Raw genomic sequence first — 22,254 nt, forward strand, 5'->3', positions numbered from 1 at the left:
TCCTCTCCTAAGTTTAAACCTCCTTTCATTGGTCCGTATAGGATTTCTGAGGTTCTTAATCCTGTGTCTTTTCGTCTGACCCTTCCAGATTCTTTTTCCATACATAACGTATTCCATAGGTCATTGTTGCGGAGATACGTGGCACCTATGGTTCCATCTGTTGATCCTCCTGCCCCGGTTTTGGTGGAGGGGGAATTGGAGTATATTGTGGAGAAGATTTTGGATTCTCGTGTTTCTAGATGGAAACTCCAGTATCTGATTAAATGGAAGGGTTATGCTCAGGAAGATAATTCCTGGGTTTTTGCCTCTGATGTCCATGCTCCCGATCTTGTTCGTGCCTTTCATGTGGCTCATCCTGGTCGGCCTGGGGGCTCTGGTGAGGGTTCGGTGACCCCTCCTCAAAGGGGGGTACTGTTGTGAATTCTGTGGCAGAGCTCCCTCCTGTGGTCACAAGTGGTACTTCGGCTGATTCTCTCTGTGAGCTTCTGTTGGTGGAGGGAAGTGGTACTGCGGCTTCTGAGTTTCCTCCCTCAGGTGATCTGGTGAGGTCGTTAGGTGTTTCTCTACTTAACTCCACCTAATGCTTTGATCCTGGCTTCCTGTCAATGTTCCAGTGTTGGACTTGCTTTTCCCTGGATCATTCCTGTGGCCTGCTGCTCTGCATAGCTAAGTTCTTCTTTGCTATTTGTTTGCTATTTTATCTGTCCAGCATGTCTAATTTGTTGCTGGAAGCTCTGGGACGCAAAGGGTGTACCTCCGTGCCGTCAGTTCGGTACGGAGGGTCTTTTTGCCCCCTTTGCGTGGTGTTCTTTAGGGTTTTGTGTAGACCGCAAAGTTACCTTTTCTATCCTCGATCTGTTAAGAAAGTCGGGCCTCACTTTGCTGAAACTATTTCATCTCTACGTTTGTTTTTTCATCTTAACTCACAGTCATTATATGTGGGGGGCTGCCTTTTCCTTTGGGGTATTTCTCTGAGGCAAGGTAGGCTTATTTTCTATCTTCAGGCTAGTTAGTTTCTCAGGCTGTGCCGAGTTGCATAGGCAGAGTTAGGCGCAATCCACGGCTGCCTCTAGTGTTGTTTGGAGAGGATTAGGGATTGCGGTCTGCAGAGTTCCCACGTCTCAGAGCTCGTTCTTTGATTTTGGGTTATAGTCAGATCACTGTATGTGCTCTGACCACTATGTCCATTGTAGTACTGAATTGCCTTTCATAACAGCTCTGCAAACGCAATGTGACGCCTGCAGACCATTCCATCTAAGTCTGCATTCCAAATGGCGCTCCTTCCCTTCCGAGCCCTCCCATGCGCCCAAACGGTGGTTCCCCTCCCCCACATATGTGGTATGAGCGTACTCAGGACAAATTGGACAACAACTTTCAGGGTCTAATTTCTCCTGTTACCCTTGGGAAAATACAAAACTAGGGGCTAAAAAATAATTTTGGGGGGAATTTTTTTTTTTTAATTTTCATGGCTCTGCGTTATAGACTGTAGTGAAACACTTGGGGGTTCAAAGTTCTCACAACACATCTAGATAAGTTCCTCGGGGGGGGCTAGTTTCCAATATGGGGTCACTTGTGGGGGTTTCTACTGTTTAGGTACATATGGGGCTATGCAAACGCAATGTGACGCCTGCAGACCAATCCATCTAAGTCTGCATTTCAAATGATGCTCCTTCCCTTCCGAGCTCTGCCATGCGCTAAAACGGTGGTTCCCCCCCACATATCGGCTATCAGCGTACTCAGGACAAATTGGACAACAATATTTAGGGTCCAATTTCTCCTGTTACCCTTGGAAAAATACAAAACTGGGGGCTAAAAAATAATTTTTGTGGAAAATTTTTTTATTTTTATTTGCGCGGCTCTGCGTTATAAACTGTAGTGAAACACTTGGGGGTTCAAAGTTCTCACATCACATCTAGATGAGTTCCTTAGGGGGTCTACTTTCCAAAATGGTGTGGGGGGTTTCTACTGTTTAGGTACATTAGGGGCTCTGCAAACGCAATGTGACGCCTGCAGACCATTCCATCTAAGTCTGCATTCCAAATGGCGCTCCTTCCCTTCCGATTCCTCCCATGTGCCCAAACGGTGGTTCCCCCCCCCCCCACATATGGGTATCAGCGCACTCAGGACAAATTGGACAACAACTTTTGGGGTCCAATTTCTTCTCTTACCCTTGGGAAAATAAAAAATTGGGGGCAAAAAGATAATTTTTGTGAAAAAAATGATTTTTTATTTTTACGGTTCTGCATTATAAACTTCTGTGAAGCACTTGGTGGGTCAAAGTGCTCACCACACCTCTAGATAAGTTCCTTAGGGGGTCTACTTTCCAAAATGGTGTCACTTGTTGGGGGTTTCAATGTTTAGGCACATCCTTGGCTCTCCAAATGCAACATGGTGTCCCATCTCAATTTTTGTCAATTTTGCATTGAAAAGTCAAACGGCGCTCCTTCCCTTCCGAGATCTCCCATGCGTCCAAACAGTGGTTTACTCCCACATATGGGGTATCAGCATACTCAGGACAAATTGTACAACAAATTTTGGGGTCCAATTTCTTCTCTTACCCTTGGGAAAATAAAAAATTGGGGGCAAAAAGATAATTTTTGTGAAAAAAACGATTTTTTATTTTTACGGTTCTGCATTATAAACTTCTGTGAAGCACTTGGTGGGTCAAAGTGCTCACCATACCTCTAGATAAGTTCCTTAGGGGGTCTACTTTCCAAAATGGTGTCACTTGTGGGGGGTTTCAATGTTTAGGCACATCAGTGGCTCTCCAAACGCAACATGGCGTCCCATCTCAGATAATAAACAAGAAAAGAAAAGCCACTATAATGTATGCACACCACCAAAAGTTATAAGTCAAACAAGCTTTATTGGTAACATATAAAAACAATTAAAACCATACACACAAAACTCCCTCCATATACGTGTGCCCAACACTGCCCAATACACAATACTTCCGGCGGACCGGAGAGCTGCTCTCTTTATTACTGCCGCTTTCCGAATAGCAGTCACCGCCGCCGCCGCGCCAGTCAGGACCGAGCCGCCTGCCCGAAGGTCACACTAACTGTGAAGATGCTGTCCCGATTGTTCCACAAGCATGGCCAGTTTGTGGCTTCCCACCCATGGGAGGTTATCTCAGGACAGGGCGGCTTTGCCAGTAATTATTTATGTGTATACTATTTGATTATCTGCCATATTTGATGCATGTTTTCCACTACTATATGGAAGTATTGTGTATTGGGCAGTGTTGGGCACACGTATATGGAGGGAGTTTTGTGTGTATGGTTTTAATTGTTTTTATATGTTACCAATAAAGCTTGTTTGACTTATTATAACTTTTGGTGGTGTGCATACATTATAGTGGCTTTTCTTTTCTTGTTTATTATCTGCTCTGCGTATTAGCCATTGTTTTGCACCCCCAATATATATTTATTTATTTGATATCATTGTGGTGCGCCAACTAATTTTTCTATGATGCATGGTGTCCCATCTCAATTCCAGTCAATTTTGCATTGAAAAGTCAAATGGCGCTCCTTCGCTTCCGAGCTCTGTCATGCGCCCAAACAGTGGTTTACCCCCACATGTGGGGTATCGGCGTACTCAGGACAAATTGTACAACAACGTTTGGGGTCCATTTTCTCCTGTTACCCTTGGTAAAATAAAACAAATTGGAGCTGAAGTAAATTTTTTGTGAAAAAAAAGTTAAATGTTCATTTTTATTTAAACATTCCAAAAATTCCTGTGAAACACCTGAAGGGTTAATAAACTTCTTGAATGTGGTTTTGAGCACTTTGAAAGGTGCAGTTTTTAGAATGGTGTCATACTTGGGTATTTTCTATCATATAGACCCCTCAAAATGACTTCAAATGAGATGTGGTCCCTTAAAAAAATGGTGTTGTAAAAATGAGAAATTGCTGGTCAACTTTTAACCCTTATAACTCCCTAACAAAAAAAATGTTGGTTCCAAAATTGTGCTGATGTAAAGTAGACATGTGGAAAATGTTACTTATTAAGTATTTTGTGTGACATATCTCTGTGATTTAATTGCATAAAAGTTCAAAGTTGGAAAATTGCGAAATATTCAAAATTTTTGCCAAATTTCTGTTTTTTTCACAAATAAACGCAGGTATTATCAAATAATTTTTACCACTATCATGAAGTACAATATGTCACGAGAAAACAATGTGAGAATCACCGGGATCCGTTGACGCGTTCCAGAGTTATAACCTCATAAAGGGACAGTGGTCAGAATTGTAAAAATTGGCCCGGTCCATAACGTGCAAACCACCCTTGGGGGTAAAGGGGTTAATGACCAAATACTTATTTTGCACCACAATTTCCAAAATAAATCTTGTCAAATCAGACAAGGTGATTTTCTGGATTTGTTTTCTCATTATGACTCTCATAATTGTGGTCTACCTATGATGTCAATTACAGGCCTCTCTCATATTTTTAAGTGGGAAAAACTTGCACAACTGGTGGCTGATTACTTTTTTCCCTACTGTATATAAAAGAACAGAATGTGATAGACAATCGGGTGGGGTGCAGGGATGGAAAACAAGTCCAAACATAGACCAACTGTTCTATGTACACGAGTCCCATTAAACTCCACTTTTTATTTGTATTTTCCCCTAAGACCCCGTATCATTAGAGTTGGACAAAAAGATTTACAAGACCCAGGTCAATTTTGCCATAATACTAGTTAATGGCCATGGGACCAGAGCACTGTGAAACTCCAATTACTAGCATCATCGTTGGGACCTCTTCTCATTATTAGGATGCCACAATGTCATGTGTGGATTGTGGTGCAGGGTAAAGACATTGGGGGCTACTAATCAGAAGAAGCAACCGGGATGACGCAAGTAGTATAAGGTTCACAGTGCTCTCTTCTGGTGGCCACAGCCTACCAACATGGCTGTTGGACCAGGGTCCTGTGAATATATTTACTCAACTCTACAGATTGTAGATCTGTAACAGTTCCAGATTCTCACTGCCCTAACAGTATAGAATCCTCTTCTATATTGGTGGAAAAACCTTCTCTCCTCCAGATGCAGAGAATGCCCTCTTGTGACTGTCACATTCCTTGGTATAAACAGATCCTCGAAGAGGTATTTGTATTGTCCCCTTATACATGGTTATTAGATCGCCCTCAGTCATCTTTTTTCTAGACTAAATAATCCTAATTTTGCTAGTCTCTCTGGGTATTGTAGTTCCCCCATGCCTTTATTAATCCTGTTGCCCTACTTTGTACTCGCTCTACAGGAGTTCCATTATATCCTTTCTGAGCACCGTACACAGTGCTCCATGTGCGGTCTAACCAGGGATTTGTACAGAGGCAGTATAATGCTCTCATCATGTGTATTTTAGTTCTTCAATAAAAAAAAGTGTAACTCATATATAATATAGTGTCATTACAAACAGAGTGATCTATTTCAAGTGTTTATTTCTATTAATGTTGATGATTATGGCTTACAGCCAATGAAAACCCAAAAGTCATTATCTCAGTAAATTATAATAATTAACAGAAAACACTGGAAAAGACTTCCTAAGCATTTAAAAAGGTTCATTAGTCTGTTTCAGTAGGTTCCACAATCATGGGAAAGACTGCTGACTTAAAAGATGTCTAGAAGGCAGTCATTGACACACTCAATACTCAAGTATTCTAATTTACTGAGATAAGGACTTTTGGGTTTTCATTGGCTGTAAGCCATAATCATCAACATTAACAGAAATAAACATGTGAAATAGATCGCTCTGTCTGTAATGACTCTACATAATATGAGTTTCACTTTTTGTATTGAAGAGCTGAAATAAATTAACTTTTTGATGATATTATAATTTAGTGAGAAGCACCTGTAGATTTTTGTTATAGAGGCAGTCTAAAATCTCTGCATCCATCATTTGAAGTCTGAATAATTGGGTCCATACATGAGCTATAACAGGGCCATTTTCACTCCTAAAATATGATGCATCAATTGTAAAGAAATAGCTTTAAAAATGGTCTTTACCTTAACATTTTTTTTACTGAATAAATATTGTACCATAGAGAGTATAGAGGGTGCAGGATGATATATTTTCCATACTGTTATGTGCCACAGAGCGTTCCTACAGGCACATACCAAAAAGCTAACTGACAACTAGGAACAAACACTTCCATTCAAAGACTAACTTCATTATTATTTTTGAGCGATATACCTCTTCATTGCCAGGAAAAATCACATCAGTGGAAATGACTCCTGGGTCTAAAACTGGGGCAACTAATAAAGCATTTCCTAGGAACAAAAATATAATAGTTATTATATTGGTAGCAGGCAGTGCTGTGTATGACAAATGTGAATGTGTGCTTCAGAATTCAGAGTTGTCTTCATTAGAAAAAAAAGGTGACAAACTTAGTAATAACAGTATTCTAAGAAAAACAGTATGCACTACCAGGGGTGGTGCCAAAGTAGGGTCCAAGACCAAATAGTGAGAGATAAACTAAGGCAATCAACTTATATGTAGTTTTTGCAATTTATTGTGGTCATCAAATAAACATTTGGGCCCAAATACACGGCCTCCTTCAGTAACAATAACTTCAGGGACAAAGGAGCGTTTTCATGAACGTAATGGAGTATCAGTGGCACAATAACAGTAAATGCTTGTAGCAAGGTATAATGTCCACGTTGGTGTGTCCAATATAAGTGGGAAGCCCTAGGAGATGTGCCGGCGTGTCTGGCAGTGACGCGGCATCCAACACTCATTAGCTGACGCCGGCATATCTCCTAGGGCTTCCCACTTATATTGGACACACCAACGTGGACATTATACCTTGCTACAAGCATTTACTGCTATTGTGCCGCTGATACTCCATTACGTTCATGAAAATGCTCCTTTGTCCCTGAAGTTATTGTTACTGGAGAAGGCAGTGTATTTGGGCCGAAACGTTTATTTGATGACTACAATAAATTGCAAAAACTACATATAAGTTGAGTGCCTTAGTTTATCTCTCAAAACATAGTAATAACAGCATTTAAAGTGACCCTCAGGCTCACAATAGAAAAATCACCAATACATGATGCATATATAAAATATCTGTGGCCTTTCTTTTTATCCTTTCTGGGGCAGTTCCTGATTTTTAGTTCCTTATTAGTTTCTGTAACTTTTCTGCCAGATTCTGAGATGAATCTGTGTACTCTCTGCTTCCAGCGGGTCCAACCAAGAGCTAGAAGAGAGTGTGTGAGACTACAATATGCAAATAGCCGCTTCAGAGAGGAGGAGGACAGGACTTTAATGCTTCATATTGGAAGTAGGAATCTTAAAAGTCAATATCGACCCAACAATGAACCTTGCCGCGTGACTTCGGATATGAAGCCAAACCAGACACTACATTTGCAGACATGTGTTTCGAGGTGTTTGCCTGTAAGAGTCCTCTCAGCTAGCCAATCCAGTCTCCTTGTCCGGGGTGTAATGGCCGCAGGTGCAGAGGTCGCAACCGTAATTGTGCGGGTGGGTGCCCGTCAATGCCAGCACAAATTTCCACTGGATATACGTCCTTGGATACACATTCAGTTGACGTGTATTGCGGCACAGAGATTTGCCTTTCAGCGGGACAATGATCCTAAACATTCTGCTAAAGCTACACTGAAGAGAATCCATGGGGTATTGTAAAGAGGAAGATTACAGACACCAGACCCCAAAATGCAGATGAGCTGAAGGCTGCTATGAAGGCAACCTGGGCTTCCATAACACCTCAGCAATGCCACAGGCTGATCGCCTCCATGCCACGCCGCATTGATGCAGTAACTAATGCAGTAATTGATGCCAAAGAGCCCCAACCAAGTATTGACTGCATTTACTGATTATACATTTCAGTAGGCCAACATGTTAAAATCATTTTTTCAAGCTGGTGTTCTAAATTATTCTAATTTACTGAGATAATGACTTTTGGGTTTTCATTGGCTGTAAGCTATAGTCGTCAACATAAACAGAAATAAACACTCGAAATAGATCTCTCTGTTTGTAATGACTGTCTGATATACGAGTTTCACTTTTTGTATTGAGAAACTGAAATAAATTAACTTTCTGATTATATTCTAATTTTGTGAGATGCACCTTTATCTAGAAAGGAATAGGTGATACAATCTTTGCTAGAAGTGTTTATTTAATTATTAATTCTCTCTTCATAATTTATTTTTCAGTTTAAATAAAATTATAAAACCCCTCCACAAAATCAATCTGAAACCCAATTTGTAATACAATAAAACAGGAAAAAAACATGCATATTTTGTGCTAACCGCTGCACATCTAATAGCAGCAGACAATTTTTGGTTTTTTTTCAGTTAAAAGTAATAACTGCAACATATGACTTTATAAGTGTCTCACCGAGCATGTACTGCTTATCTACTCCAAAAGCATCCTGATACTTGGGAAATTCAACCCACAAGGGCCTGTTGGTTGAAAAAGAAAAGAAGGAATATAGACTCTAACAAATCTATTTTTACAGCTAACAAACATGTACGTAACTCCACCACTGAAACGAATTAACATAGGCCACATTTATCAATAGTGTCGTAATACAGTCACAATCTACATGTATATAGAAGCTCCTCAGCATTGAAATTGTAACACAAAGAAGGAGAAATTGTGGAATTAGGGAAATCACAGGATGGATAGATATGTTACTGATTAAAAATGATAAAGCAAAGTGAAACACAATTTACAGTATGTCTTAATTTATTCAGTATGGAGTAAAAGGACCAAGCACAGAAATCCCAGCACAGCCTGGGCTGCTATCAATGATGTTAATGGTTGTCTGGGGAAGGTTCTGTCAAGCTGAATGCACTTTGCCAAATCATCAAGATTCACTGCTGGCAGCTACTTTTATAATTACCAATCAATGATGTCCCAGATGCACTCTATGGGAGACAAGTCTGGAGACTCTGCAGACCATGGTTGCACATTTAGGCCCTGCAGGCTGCTCATAGTAGCACAAGCAACATGTGGCCCGGTGTTGTAGTGTTGAAAAATGTTTCCTAGTACACTAAGAAAAAGGGCTGTACCACTGGTTCCAAGACTGTTCCTTTCTGTATTATAAGTGAAAATGGAAGTCAGATAAAAAGCCCAAGATGTCAAACTGTATCTGTGCAAACCAATAAAAGGTGTTTGGGTGACGAGCCAGGTGTCTTGTAACCACATTGGCCATTTAGGCTGCTTGTGGTTTTGACTTGGTGGCGTCTTCCCCTCAATCACCTGCCACCTCACTCACATGGAGCCACCTGGTGGCTGTAATACACCAGAAATAATGCAGAAAATCTTCAACAACAAAAACTCATCAAGGGATTCTAGCTTCAGATACTGTGTTTACCACGCAGCAAAAATGCACAGGATTAAAAACGCACAAAAAAACTCACCATGGGCACACAGCCTAAGACTAAGCTCCCACAATGAGTTGTTGGAGAGTTTTTGATGTTGCAGAATTTCTGCACCATCTCTGCACCTATCAATTAAATTGGAGAAAATGCGATAAATCCAGCAGGAAACTCAAGTAAAAATTCTTGTTTATTTCTTCATATTTAAAATATAGATAATGGTAACCCACTCAAAAAGTATTACACAGCATCACGCTACAAGCCATGATTAAGACATCAAGTCGAAACGCGTCGGAATAACGCTGCCACTCCATTAACTTTTTATGAGTGATGCTGTGTAATACTTTTTGAGTGGGTTACTGGATCGTCCCCAGACACAGGGCCACAGGTTACTTGGTACCGGTCCTTTCTGTCTCAGTTCTGGGGTTGTCACGGTGGCTGGACCCGGTCCGTGACCCTGCTAAGGGGCGTCCAATAAAGGATGATGGTGCGTAGTGCGAGGAATAACGAGGACACAGGGTTCAGTTTCTTTACCTTTTACTGAAGGTTTCAGGATCCTCAATCCAGGGCACTTTCAACAGGGCTGTCTGAGACCGGCCGGTCCGAAGGCACATCCAGAGTTCCCTTTGCAGGTGGAAATCAGTGTCTACCCACTAGCGCCTGTGTGTTGTAGTGCTTCCCTGCTGAGCATTCAGGATAGTCCTCACAACTTCTGTTCTCGTTCATTCAAGATCTTTCTCTTCTCCGTCCCCCAGGTATGTTATGGCTAGGACGCACCTTTATGACAGGTAGGCCTGGAGTTATTCTGGAACCCTAGTGTCGCCCCTCTCCCACGATTGCCTCCTATGTCCTTCTTAGGTGTTGTATGGTAGACAGCCAACCTGTAATTAACTGTCCTGCCACGGTTTGAAGTAATGCGTGGAGACTGTTACTTCTTCGGTGCTCCGGCCACCGGCTATGCGCCTCAGTAAGATGTTGCCGTTCTCGAGGCACGACTCCTACTGGATCTCCTTTGTGCTGATCTCGTTTCTCACTGTTCCACAATATCCTTCCTTTCTTGTCTCTTTCTTAGGATACCGCCGCAAGGTAGTGCAGGCGCTGTTCCGTAACAATCTGTCCTTTCGCTAGGTACCTGCCAGATTTCCCAGTTCTGACAGGTCCTCCCTGGAGCTCTCCCAGGCTTCATTCTGCCTAACTTCCTGTCCGACCCCTAGTTTTACCAATGTGAGAAGTGGCCCAATAAATAAGCCTTTTGCTCCCCCTAGTGGCCGGAGTGTGAAGTGTAGTGTGTGCTTGGTGATACCTGGTCAGTAGAACTCCTTTAGTGCCATCAGACGTACCATCACTCCCCTTAGTGGCAGAGCGACATTACTGCAACGACCAGATCTCTGGGGCGCTGCACTCCCCCCCGGTTAAATCCAGTACTCCTGGACTGGGAAAAGAAGAACAACAATACATGTTAATAGAAAACACACAAAAATTCTTATATATATACTATGAACAAATAAACATAACAGTGCTTTCCGTTATGGAAGGTAAGGACGCTTGAACGTTGCCAAAGATTGGTCATGCACAGTCCATGACTCCCAGTTCTGTAGGTCTAACCATAGAATAGCAGGGACCCCAGGAAAACAAAGGGGCCCCTGTGAAAGTTTTGGAGTGATTCACTGTCCATCACACCAGTGTCCATTTTTTAACCTATAACACAAATATTTACACAAGCATTTTCAACCAAATAACAACTATCGTTAATATCGCCAAGGTCTATAACGAAGTGGAGTCTGAGTCTTGGTGCTACGCGTGGACCTCCGCAGCGCAGGGGTTGCTACTGGCCTGACAGGACCCGCTACGCTTGCTATCGCTAGTGTAGTGCACTGTCTTCTAGCTACACTTCTAGTGAGTCTGGGCAGCACTGGCGTACTGGCGTCCTCAGTGCTACCACTATTAGTGGTGGGCATGGCAGATTCACCGATGACAGAGGGAGGACCCGCTGGTTCGACCTTTGGCATCGCATCTTCTGGTGGGGTCGGCTGCGCTGGCGGGTCCAGCTGCCCTGGCACCACATTTAGTTCTGGCGGTCTCGGTTGACGGAACGTTAGGACAGGTACCACAATGGCCTGATTTATTTGAGTCCAGGACTGGGGAAAATCGCCAAGAACAGTGTGTATCATCTTCTCTTCTTCCACGGGCGGAGAAATCCTGGGATCTGTTTCCCCATCTTTTAGCTTATCCGGGCATATTTTCAGGTGGTCTCTGGATATGGCCGCTGAGGTCTCTCCTCCGTCCTTACTGATGAGACAGACCTTTGTATTGTCGAAGTCGGAGGGGAGAATGGTATACGGTTCCGCTTCCCATTGATCATCAAGCTTGTGTAGTCTCCTCTTTCTTTTGAGTACTTGCTCACCAGGTGCCAGTGGAGCCGCGGGAGCATGCTGGTTGTAGTCCCTCTCTTGCTTCTGTCTGGCCTGAGCGAGACTCTTTTCCACACATTCCTGTACTTTGCGGTACCTCTGCTGCCTCTCGGTATCCCAATCCGCATCTGGTGATATATCTTCGGGGGTCAGAACCCCCATGTCCAGATCGACGGGTAACTTGCTAGACCTTCCTCGCATCAGGTATGCTGGGGTGCAGTTGGTGGAATTCACCGGAATGTGGTTGTACGTGTCCACCAAGTCTGGTAACTTTGTAGGCCACAAGTTCCGCTCCTCCACAGGTAAGGTTTTCAGTAAGTCGATCACCACTTGATTCATCTTTTCACACATCCCGTTGGTCTGTGGATGGTACGGCGTGGTTCTGATCTTCTTACACCCGTACAAATTGCAGAACTCCTGGAACACCTCCGCTTCAAATGCCGGCCCCTGATCGGTCAACACCTTCTCTGGGTACCCATGGGGTCGACAGAAGTACTGCTGGAAGGTTTTGGCAGCTGTCCTAGCCGTCAGATCTTTGACTAGTACGACTACCAGGAATCTGGAATAGTGGTCCACAATGGTGAGAGCGTAGATATACCCTGACTGGCTAGGTGTTAGCTTTACGTGATCCAGCGTGACCAACTCGAGCGGCCGTTTGGTGATGATGAGCTGCAGGGGAGCCCGTTGGCTGTCACGATCCTTCCGGCGTAGGCCACAGGGGCCACACTCTCGACACAACTTCTCGATGGTCTTCCTCATGCCGACCCAATAGAACCTCCCACGGAGTAGCCTCTCCAGCTTTCTCCATCCGAAGTGTCCTGCCCCATCGTGGTATGCTCCCAGGACCATGGGCACATCTTGTCTGGGGACCACAATCTGCCACACTAATTCGTGAGTGCGAGGGTCGATGTTCCTTCGGCACAGCTTGCCATCGTGAAGAAACAGTTTGCCCCTCTCCTTCCACAACTGTAATGTCTCCGGTGGATCATCCGGGCCAGGATGCAAACCTGCCTGCGTCAGGAGCTCCTTCACCCGACGGACTGCAGGGTCACCATCCTGGTTCTCTGTCTACCCGTGGTGGGGCAGGGGATTCAACGGGGCGTCCTGTTTGTTTCTGCGCCTGTTCTCCACCTGATGGGAACACTGAGTTGTCTTGGGACAATGGAAAGCAGGCAGCTCCACTTCTTCAAATGCTTCTGGGTCTTCCTCCGTTTCGGGTAGGTGAGGCATTCGGGACAATGCATCGGCATTCGCATTCTTGTGCCCCGCCCGGTACTTGATGGTAAAATCGTAATTAGACAACCGGGCCATCCACCGCTGCTCCAAGGCGCCGAGTTTCGCTGTGTCCAAGTGCGTAAGTGGATTATTATCCGTGAAGACGGTGAATTTCGCTGAGGCCAGATAGTGCTTGAACCTCTCCGTCACGGCCCAAACGACTGCGAGGAACTCCAGCTTAAAGGAACTGTAGTTGTCTGGGTTCCTTTCAGTGGGACGAAGCTTCCTGCTGGCATAAGCGATTACTCGTTCCTTGCCCTTCTGGACCTGGGACAGCACCGCTCCCAGCCCCACGTTGCTGGCGTCCGTGTACAATACAAATGGTTGGTCGTATTCCGGGTAGGCTAGTACTTCCTCTCCCGTTAATGCCGATTTTAAGCAAGTGAACGATCCTTAAAGTCCGTCGTTACAATCCAACGGGGTATTCTTACCCTTGGGTTTCTTGGGCTGACCCACCAACAGGTCTTGCAACGGCGTGGCATTCTTGGTGAAGTCCTTGATAAACCTCCGGTAGTAACCCACCAACCCAAGGAACTGCCGGACCTCATGAATGTTACTGGGCTGCGGCCAGTCCCTGATCACCGTGACCTTGTCGGGGTCTGGGGCCACTCCTTCGGCACTCACCACATGGCCCAGGTGCTGTACTTTGGGTTTGAGCAGATGGCATTTGGACGGTTTCACCTTTAAGCCAAAGTTGGACAGCGCTTCAAAGACCTCGGCCAGGTGCTTCAGATGGTCTTCATAGGTCTTAGAGAAGACAATGACATCGTCCAGATACAGCAGCACGGTCTCAAAGTTCTTGTGTCCCAAACAGCACTCCATCATCCTCTGGAACGTCCCCGGGGCGTTGCACAATCCGAAGGGCATGTACTTGAACTCGCAGAGACCCATCAGCGTCGTGAAGGCTGTCTTTTCTTTGTCCGCCTCTGCCACAGGAACCTGCCAATACTCACTAGTGAGATCTAAAGTAGAGAAGTAATTAGCAGACTTTAACGCGGCCAAGGACTCCTCTATCCTAGGCAGGGGGTATGCGTCCTTATGTGTAATGCGGTTTAATTGCCTATAATCCACACACATCCTCATGGTGCCATCTTTCTTTCTAACGAGGACTAATGGAGCTGCCCAGGGGCTACAGCTGTCTCTCACTACCCCAGCCTCCTTCATCTCTCGCAACATGTCCTTGGCACACTGATAATGAGCTGGGGAACAGGACGGAATCTTTCTTTTACGGGCGGGTGATTGTTATGAATATGTAATTCAGAACCACAATGGACCTTGAAGTTCAGAGCACACAAAGTGACCTGACAATAACCAAAAAACATAGGACGAGCTCTAAGATGTGGGAACTCTGCTGACCGCAATCCCTAATCCCATCACACCACACTAGAGGTAGCCGTGGATTGCGCCTAACACTCCCTATGCAACTCGGCACAGCCTGAGAAACTAGCTAGGCCTGAAGACAGAAAAATAAGCCTACCTTGCCTCAGAGAAATTCCCCAAAGGAAAAGGCAGCCCCCCACATATAATGACTGTGAGTAAGATGAAAACAAAAACACAGAGATGAAATAGATTTAGCAAAGTGAGGCCCGACTTACTGAATAGACCGAGGATAGGAAAGATAGCTTTGCGGTCAACACAAAAACCTACAAACAACCACGCAGAGGGGCAAAAAGACCCTCCGCACCGACTAACGGTACGGAGGTGCTCCCTCTGCGTCTCAGAGCTTCCAGCAAGCAGGAAAAACCAATAAAGCAAGCTGGACAGAAAATATAGCAACAAAAGTAACACAAGCAGAACTTAGCTTATGCTGAGCTGACAGGCCACAGGAACGATCCAGGAGGAAGCAAGACCAATACTAGAACATTGACTGGAGGCCAGGATCAAAGCACTAGGTGGAGTTAAATAGAGCAGCACCTAACGACTTAACCTCATCACCTGAGGAAGGAAACGCAGAAGCCGCAGTACCACTCGTGACCACAGGAGGGAGCTTGATCACAGAATTCACAACAGTACCCCCCCCTTGAGGAGGGGTCACTGAACCCTCACCAGAGCCCCCAGGCCGACCAGGATGAGCCATATGAAAGGCACGAACAAGATCAGCAGCATGGACATCAGAGGCAAAGACCCAGGAATTATCTTCCTGACCATAACCCTTCCACTTAACCAGATACTGGAGTTTCCGTCTCGAAACACGAGAATCCAAAATCTTCTCCACTATATACTCCAACTCCCCCTCCACCAAAACCGGGGCAGGAGGATCAACAGATGGAACCACAGGCGCCACGTATCTCCGCAACAATGACCTATGTAATACGTTATGGATGGAAAAAGAATCTGGAAGGGTCAAATGAAAAGACACAGGATTAAGAACCTCAGAAATTCTATACGGACCAATGAAACGAGGCTTAAACTTAGGAGAGGAAACCTTTTATAGGAATATAACGAGATGACAACCAAACCAAATCCCCAACACGAAGTCGGGGACCCACACAGCGTCTGCGATTAGCGAAACGTTGAGCCTTCTCCTGGGACAAGGTCAAATTGTCCACTACATGAGTCCAAATCCGCTGCAACCTGTCCACCACAGTATCCACACCAGGACAGTCCGAAGACTCAACCTGCCCTGAAGAGAAACGAGGATGGAAACCAGAATTGCAGAAAAACGGTGAAACCAAGGTAGCCGAGCTGGCCCGATTATTAAGAGCGAACTCAGCCAACGGCAAAAAGGACACCCAATCATCCTGATCAGCAGAAACAAAACATCTCAGATATGTTTCCAAGGTCTGATTGGTTCTTTCAGTCTGGCCATTTGTCTGAGGATGGAAAGCCGAGGAAAAAGACAAATCAATGCCCATCCTAGCACAAAAGGCTCGCCAAAACCTCGAAACAAACTGGGAACCTCAGTCAGAAACGATGTTCTCTGGAATGCCATGTAAACAAACCACATGCTGGAAGAACAATGGCACCAAATCAGAGGAGGAAGGTAATTTAGACAAGGGTACCAAATGGATCATCTTAGAGAAGCGATCACAAACTACCCAAATGACCGACATTTTTTGAGAGACGGGGAGATCCGAAATAAAATCCATAGAGATATGTGTCCAAGGCCTCTTCGGGATCGGCAAGGGCAAAAGCAACCCACTGGCACGAGAACAGCAGGGCTTAGCTCGAGCACAAATCCTACAGGACTGCACAAAAGAACGCACATCCCGCGACAGAGACGGCCACCAAAAGGATCTAGCCACCAAATCTCTGGTACCAAAGATTCCAGGATGACCAGCCAACACCGAACAATGAACCTCAGAGATAACTTTATTCGTCCACCTATCAGGGACAAACAGTTTCTCTGCTGGGCAACGATCAGGTTTATTAGCCTGAAATTTTTGCAGCACCCGCCGCAAATCAGGGGAGATGGCAGACACAATTACTCCCTCTTTGAGAATACCCGCCGGCTCAGGCAAACCCGGAGAGTCGGGCACAAAACTCCTAGACAGGGCATCCGCCTTCACATTTTTAGAGCCCGGAAGGTACGAAACCACAAAGTCAAAACGGGAGAAAAACAGCGACCAACGAGCCTGTCTAGGATTCAACCGTTTGGCAGACTCGAGATAAGTCAAGTTCTTGTGATCAGTCAAGACCACCACGCGATGCTTAGCTCCTTCAAGCCAATGACGCCACTCCTCGAATGCCCACTTCATGGCCAGCAACTCTCGATTGCCAACATCATAATTTCGCTCAGCAGGCGAAAACTTCCTGGAAAAGAAGGCGCATGGCTTCATCACCGAGCAATCAGCACCTCTTTGCGACAAAACAACCCCCGCTCCAATTTCAGAAGCATCAACCTCAACCTGGAACGGAAGCGAAACATCTGGTTGACACAACACAGGGGCAGAAGAAAAATGACGCTTTAACTCTTGAAAAGCTTCCACAGCAGCAGAAGACCAATTGACCACATCAGCACCCTTCTTGGTCAAATCGGTCAATGGTTTAGCAATACTAGAAAAATTACAGATGAAGCGACAATAAAAATTAGCAAAGCCAAGGAACTTTTGCAGACTCTTCAGAGATGTCGGCTGAGTCCAATCATAAATGGCCTGGACCTTAACAGGGTCCATCTCGATGGTAGAAGGGGAAAAAATGAACCCCAAAAATGAAACCTTCTGAACACCAAAGAGACACTTTGATCCCTTCACAAACAAAGAATTAGCACGCAGGACCTGGAACACCATTCTGACCTGCTTCACATGAGACTCCCAATCATCCGAGAAGACCAAAATATCATCCAAGTATACAATCAGGAATTTATCCAGGTACTCTCGGAAGATGTCATGCATAAAGGACTGAAATACTGATGGAGCATTGGCAAGTCCGAATGGCATAACTAGGTACTCAAAATGGCCCTCGGGCGTATTAAATGCAGTTTTCCATTCATCGCCCCGTTTAATACGCACAAGATTATATGCACCACGAAGATCTATCTTGGTGAACCAACTAGCCCCCTTAATCTGAGCAAACAAATCAGATAGCAGCGGCAAGGGGTACTGAAATTTGACCGTGATTTTATTTAGAAGGCGGTAATCAATACAAGGTCTCAGCGAACCATCCTTCTTGGCCACAAAAAAGAACCCTGCTCCCAATGGCGATGACGACGGCCGAATATGACCCTTCTCCAAGGATTCTTTTACGTAACTCCGCATAGCGGTGTGCTCAGGTACAGATAAATTAAACAGTCGACCTTTAGGAAACTTACTACCAGGAATCAACTCGATAGCACAATCACAATCCCTATGCGGAGGTAGGGCATTGGACTTGGGCTCATCGAATACATCCCGGTAATCAGACAAGAACTCTGGGACCTCAGAAGGGGTGGATGATGAGATAGACAGAAATGGAACATCACCATGTACCCCCTGACAACCCCAGCTGGACACAGACATTGATTTCCAATCTAATACTGGGTTATGGACTTGTAGCCATGGCAACCCCAACACGACCACATCATGCAGATTTTGCAACACCAGAAAGCGAATATCCTCCTGGTGCGCAGGAGCCATGCACATGGTCAGCTGGGTCCAATACTGAGGCTTATTCTTGGCCAAAGGCGTAGCATCAATTCCTCTCAATGGAATAAGACACTGCAAGGGCTCCAAGACAAATCCACAGCGCCTAGCAAACTCCATGTCCATCAAATTCAGGGCAGCGCCTGAATCCACAAATGCCATGACAGAATAGGAAGACAAAGAGCAGATCAAAGTAACGGACAAAAGAAATTTCGACTGTACCGTACCAATGGTGGCAGACTTAGCGAACCGCTTAGTGCGCTTAGGACAATCGGAGATAGCATGAGTGGAATCACCACAGTAGTAACACAGCCCATTCTGACGTCTGTGTTCCTGCCTTTCAGCTCTGGTCAAAGTCCTATCGCACTGCATAGGCTCAGGTTTATGCTCAGATAATACCGCCAAATGGTGCACAGATTTACGCTCACGCAAGCGTCGACCGATCTAAATGGCCAAAGACATAGACTCATTCAGACCAGCAGGCATAGGAAATCCCACCATGACATCCTTAAGGGCTTCAGAGAGGCCCCTTCTGAAGATTGCTGCCAAAGCACATTCATTCCATTGAGTGAGCACAGACCACTTTCTAAACTTCTGACAATAAATCTCTATCTCATCCTGACCCTGACACAGAGCCAGCAAATTTTTCTCTGCCTGATCCACTGAATTAGGTTCATCGTACAGTAATCCGAGCGCCAGAAAAAACGCATCAATATTACATAATGCAGGATCTCCTGGTGCAAGGGAAAATGCCCAGTCTTGAGGGTTGCCACGTAATAAAGAAATAATGATCTTAACTTGTTGAACTGGGTCACCAGAGGAGCGAGGTTTCAACGCCAGAAACAGTTTGCAATTATTTTTGAAACTCAGAAATTTAGCTCTATCTCCAGAAAACAAATCAGGAATAGGAATTCTTGGTTCTAACATAGAATTCTGAGCCACAAAGTCTTGAATATTCTGCACTCTTGCAGTGAGAAGATCCACACATGAAGACAGACCTTTAATGTCCATCACCACACCTGTGTCCTGAACCACCCAAATGTCTAGAGGAAAAAAAGGCAAAACACAGTGCAAAGAAAAAAAAATGGTCTCAGAACTTCTTTTTTCCCTCTATTGAGAAGCATAGTACTTTGGGCCTCCAGTACTGTTATGAATATGTAATTCAGAACCACAATGGACCTTGAAGTTCAGAGCACACAAAGTGACCTGACAATAACCAAAAAACATAGGACGAGCTCTGAGACGTGGGAACTCTGCTGACCGCAATCCCTAATCCTATCACACCACACTAGAGGTAGCCGTGGATTGCGCCTAACACTCCCTATGCAACTCGGCACAGCCTGAGAAACTAGCTAGGCCTGAAGACAGAAAAATAAGCCTACCTTGCCTCAGAGAAATTCCCCAAAGGAAAAGGCAGCCCCCCACATATAATGACTGTGAGTAAGATGAAAACAAAAACACAGAGATGAAATAGATTTAGCAAAGTGAGGCCCGACTTACTGAATAGACCGAGGATAGGAAAGATAGCTTTGCGGTCAACACAAAAACCTACAAACAACCACGCAGAGGGGCAAAAAGACCCTCCGCACCGACTAACGGTACGGAGGTGCTCCCTCTACGTCTCAGAGCTTCCAGCAAGCAGGAAAAACCAATAAAGCAAGCTGGACAGAAAATATAGCAACAAAAGTAACACAAGCAGAACTTAGCTTATGCTGAGCTGAAAGGCCACAGGAACGATCCAGGAGGAAGCAAGACCAATACTAGAACATTGACTGGAGGCCAGGATCAAAGCACTAGGTGGAGTTAAATAGAGCAGCACCTAACGACTTAACCTCATCACCTGAGGAAGGAAACTCAGAAGCCGCAGTACCACTCGTGACCACAGGAGGGAGCTTGATCACAGAATTCACAACAGGTGATCTCCTGTGGGGATGTGATGTTGAATCCCTTTTATCCGCCCGAAATCAAGGGGGTGTTTGCTGAATACCCGCTCATACTCGTGAACCACCCTGTAGGCCCCCTGTATCTGGTGAGATGGAGTAGCATCAGTGCCCACATGTAATTCTTGGCACCAATCTTTTGATTGCTCTGCAGAGCCGTTGTCCTCCACCGACTTGGACGGAGCCAAGGGCCCGGGTGCCTGTATTACACTATTATTAACAGTAAACAGCTTGGCAAGTGTGACATATTTAGTTAGGTGGACTTCTGTTGTGAATTCTGTGGTCAAGCTCCCTCCTGTGGTCATGAGTGGTACTTCGGCTGGTTCTGTCTATGAGCTTCCTCTGGTGGATGTGAGTGAGGCTGCGGCTTCTGAGTTTCCTTCCTCAGGTGACAAGGTTAAGTCGTTAGGTGCTGCTCTATCTAACTCCACCTAGTTCTTTGTTCCTTGCCTCCAGTCAATGTTCCAGAGGGTCTTTTTGCGCCCTCTGCGTGGTTGTTTGTAGGTTTTTGTGCTGACCGCAAAGCTATCTTTCCTATCCTCGGTCTATTCAGTAAGTCGGGCCTCACTTTGCTAAAATCTATTTCATCTCTGTGTTTGTATTTTCATCTTTACTCACAGTCATTATATGTGGGGGGCTGCCTTTTCCTTTGGGGAATTTCTCTGAGGCAAGGTAGGCTTATTTTTCTATCTTCAGGGCTAGCTAGTTTCTCAGGCTGTGCCCGAGGCGCCTAGGTCTGGTCAGGAGCACTCCACGGCTACCTCTAGTGTGGTATGATAGGATTAGGGATTGCGGTCAGCAGAGTTCCCACGTCTCAGAGCTCGTCCTATGTTATTAGTAACTATCAGGTCACTTTGTGTGCTCTTAACCACTAGGTCCATTGTGGTTCTGAATCACCAGTTCATAACAGACTTCCTCCTCCCCGCAGTTAAGAACACGTACCGGCACCCTCCCCTTGCGGACATCAACCACCCCTCTGGCTGTCAGGAGGGTAGGCCTATTCTCCGAATACACAGGGCCTGATAGTCTTTACCCCCGAGACCTATGGGTGCCCGACACCATATTAACATTTCACTCCTGGGGGGTATTGCAATGGGGTTCGAATCACTCACTGTGACCCGGCCAATTTCAACAACCAGTCAGCTCCACTTGCTGTCTCCGCATTAGGGCTCGGATTTCTTTCTGTAGGGCACGTTGTTCACTGTGACCAGCTGTCTCTGCTACTTGCTGCAACAAACAATAACTTCTGCAAGACAATTTTCTATGACATTAGTACCGATGGTCATCATGGGGTTACGTTCACACCGGTCAATATTAACAATGACAATTCCTTGGGCCTCCAATTCTACCCGCCCCACCTTAATAGTGACCTCTTTATATCCCTGTTGCGGCAGTGGCTGACCATTGCTAGCTATTATGGTGAAATCATCATCAGGGGCACGGGTGATGTCAGTCTCCTCCCAATAACGCCTATAAAGAATGTAGGGCATAGTTGTCACCTGGGAACCGGTGTCCAGCAAAGCGTCGATCACGATGGGGAGAACAGGACGCCCCCCCCCCCGACGTATTTGGCTCTCCAATTTTGCGGGCCTGGGCGTTCTACTCCTGGGGTTCGGCCCTTGGCCCCAGGGGTTGCTCGTTTAACTGACAGTACCTTGCAAGATGGCCCACCTGATGGCAGCGGCGGCAGATAGGTATTCCATCCTGATGAAAACGATCGTCGTCTCTGCCTCTAGTCGATGGAACCCTCCTTGGTCGTTGCCAGGGAACATCCTCCGGTCTGGAAGCCAGCTGGATCTTCTCCTTGGGGGCCTCCTGTAGGGACTGGACGGTCCGGGCTAGGGCAGCAATGCTCCTGGTCAGTTCCTGTACCTGGAGGCGCAGTCCTGCAGGGGAGTCGTCGTCCAGGATCTGGGCATCGGCCTCGGCGGAGACAGGTGTGTCTGGCACCACCTCCTGGTGGTATGTGAGGGATTGCTGCCTGGGAAGTGTGGCACGGCTGGGCTGCCGCTCCGGTAGCGCCTGGATAGCTTTATCTTTGAATTGCGCGAAAGCCAGGTCTGGATTCTGCATGGCCAGGAAGTGTAACTGGGCCCTTTGGTTACTGCACAGGAGCCCTTCGATGAACCGCTCTTTCAGGAGTTTATCTTCATCTTGCATGCTGCTTGGGTCACTTTGTTTGATGGCCCGCAGCGCCTCCTGCAGATTAAGGGCATAGTCCCGT

At 45.7% G+C, this 22,254-nt stretch overlaps 1 protein-coding gene across 1 annotated transcript in view; it reads right to left on the reverse strand.

The window, feature by feature from the left end:
• GANC (glucosidase alpha, neutral C) overlaps positions 1-22,254 on the reverse strand; it is a 144,591-nt gene that overhangs the window by 26,527 nt on the left and 95,810 nt on the right. The window contains exons 19-20 of the mRNA XM_069730586.1: positions 8,359-8,423; positions 6,193-6,269 (exon numbers count right to left, since the gene is read on the reverse strand). Coding sequence (XP_069586687.1) covers positions 6,193-6,269; positions 8,359-8,423 — 142 coding nt within the window. The remainder of the gene's footprint in view (positions 1-6,192; positions 6,270-8,358; positions 8,424-22,254) is intronic.

Source organism: Ranitomeya imitator, chromosome 1 (genome assembly GCF_032444005.1).
Source record: "Ranitomeya imitator isolate aRanImi1 chromosome 1, aRanImi1.pri, whole genome shotgun sequence".
Taxonomy (NCBI): Eukaryota; Metazoa; Chordata; class Amphibia; order Anura; family Dendrobatidae; genus Ranitomeya; species Ranitomeya imitator.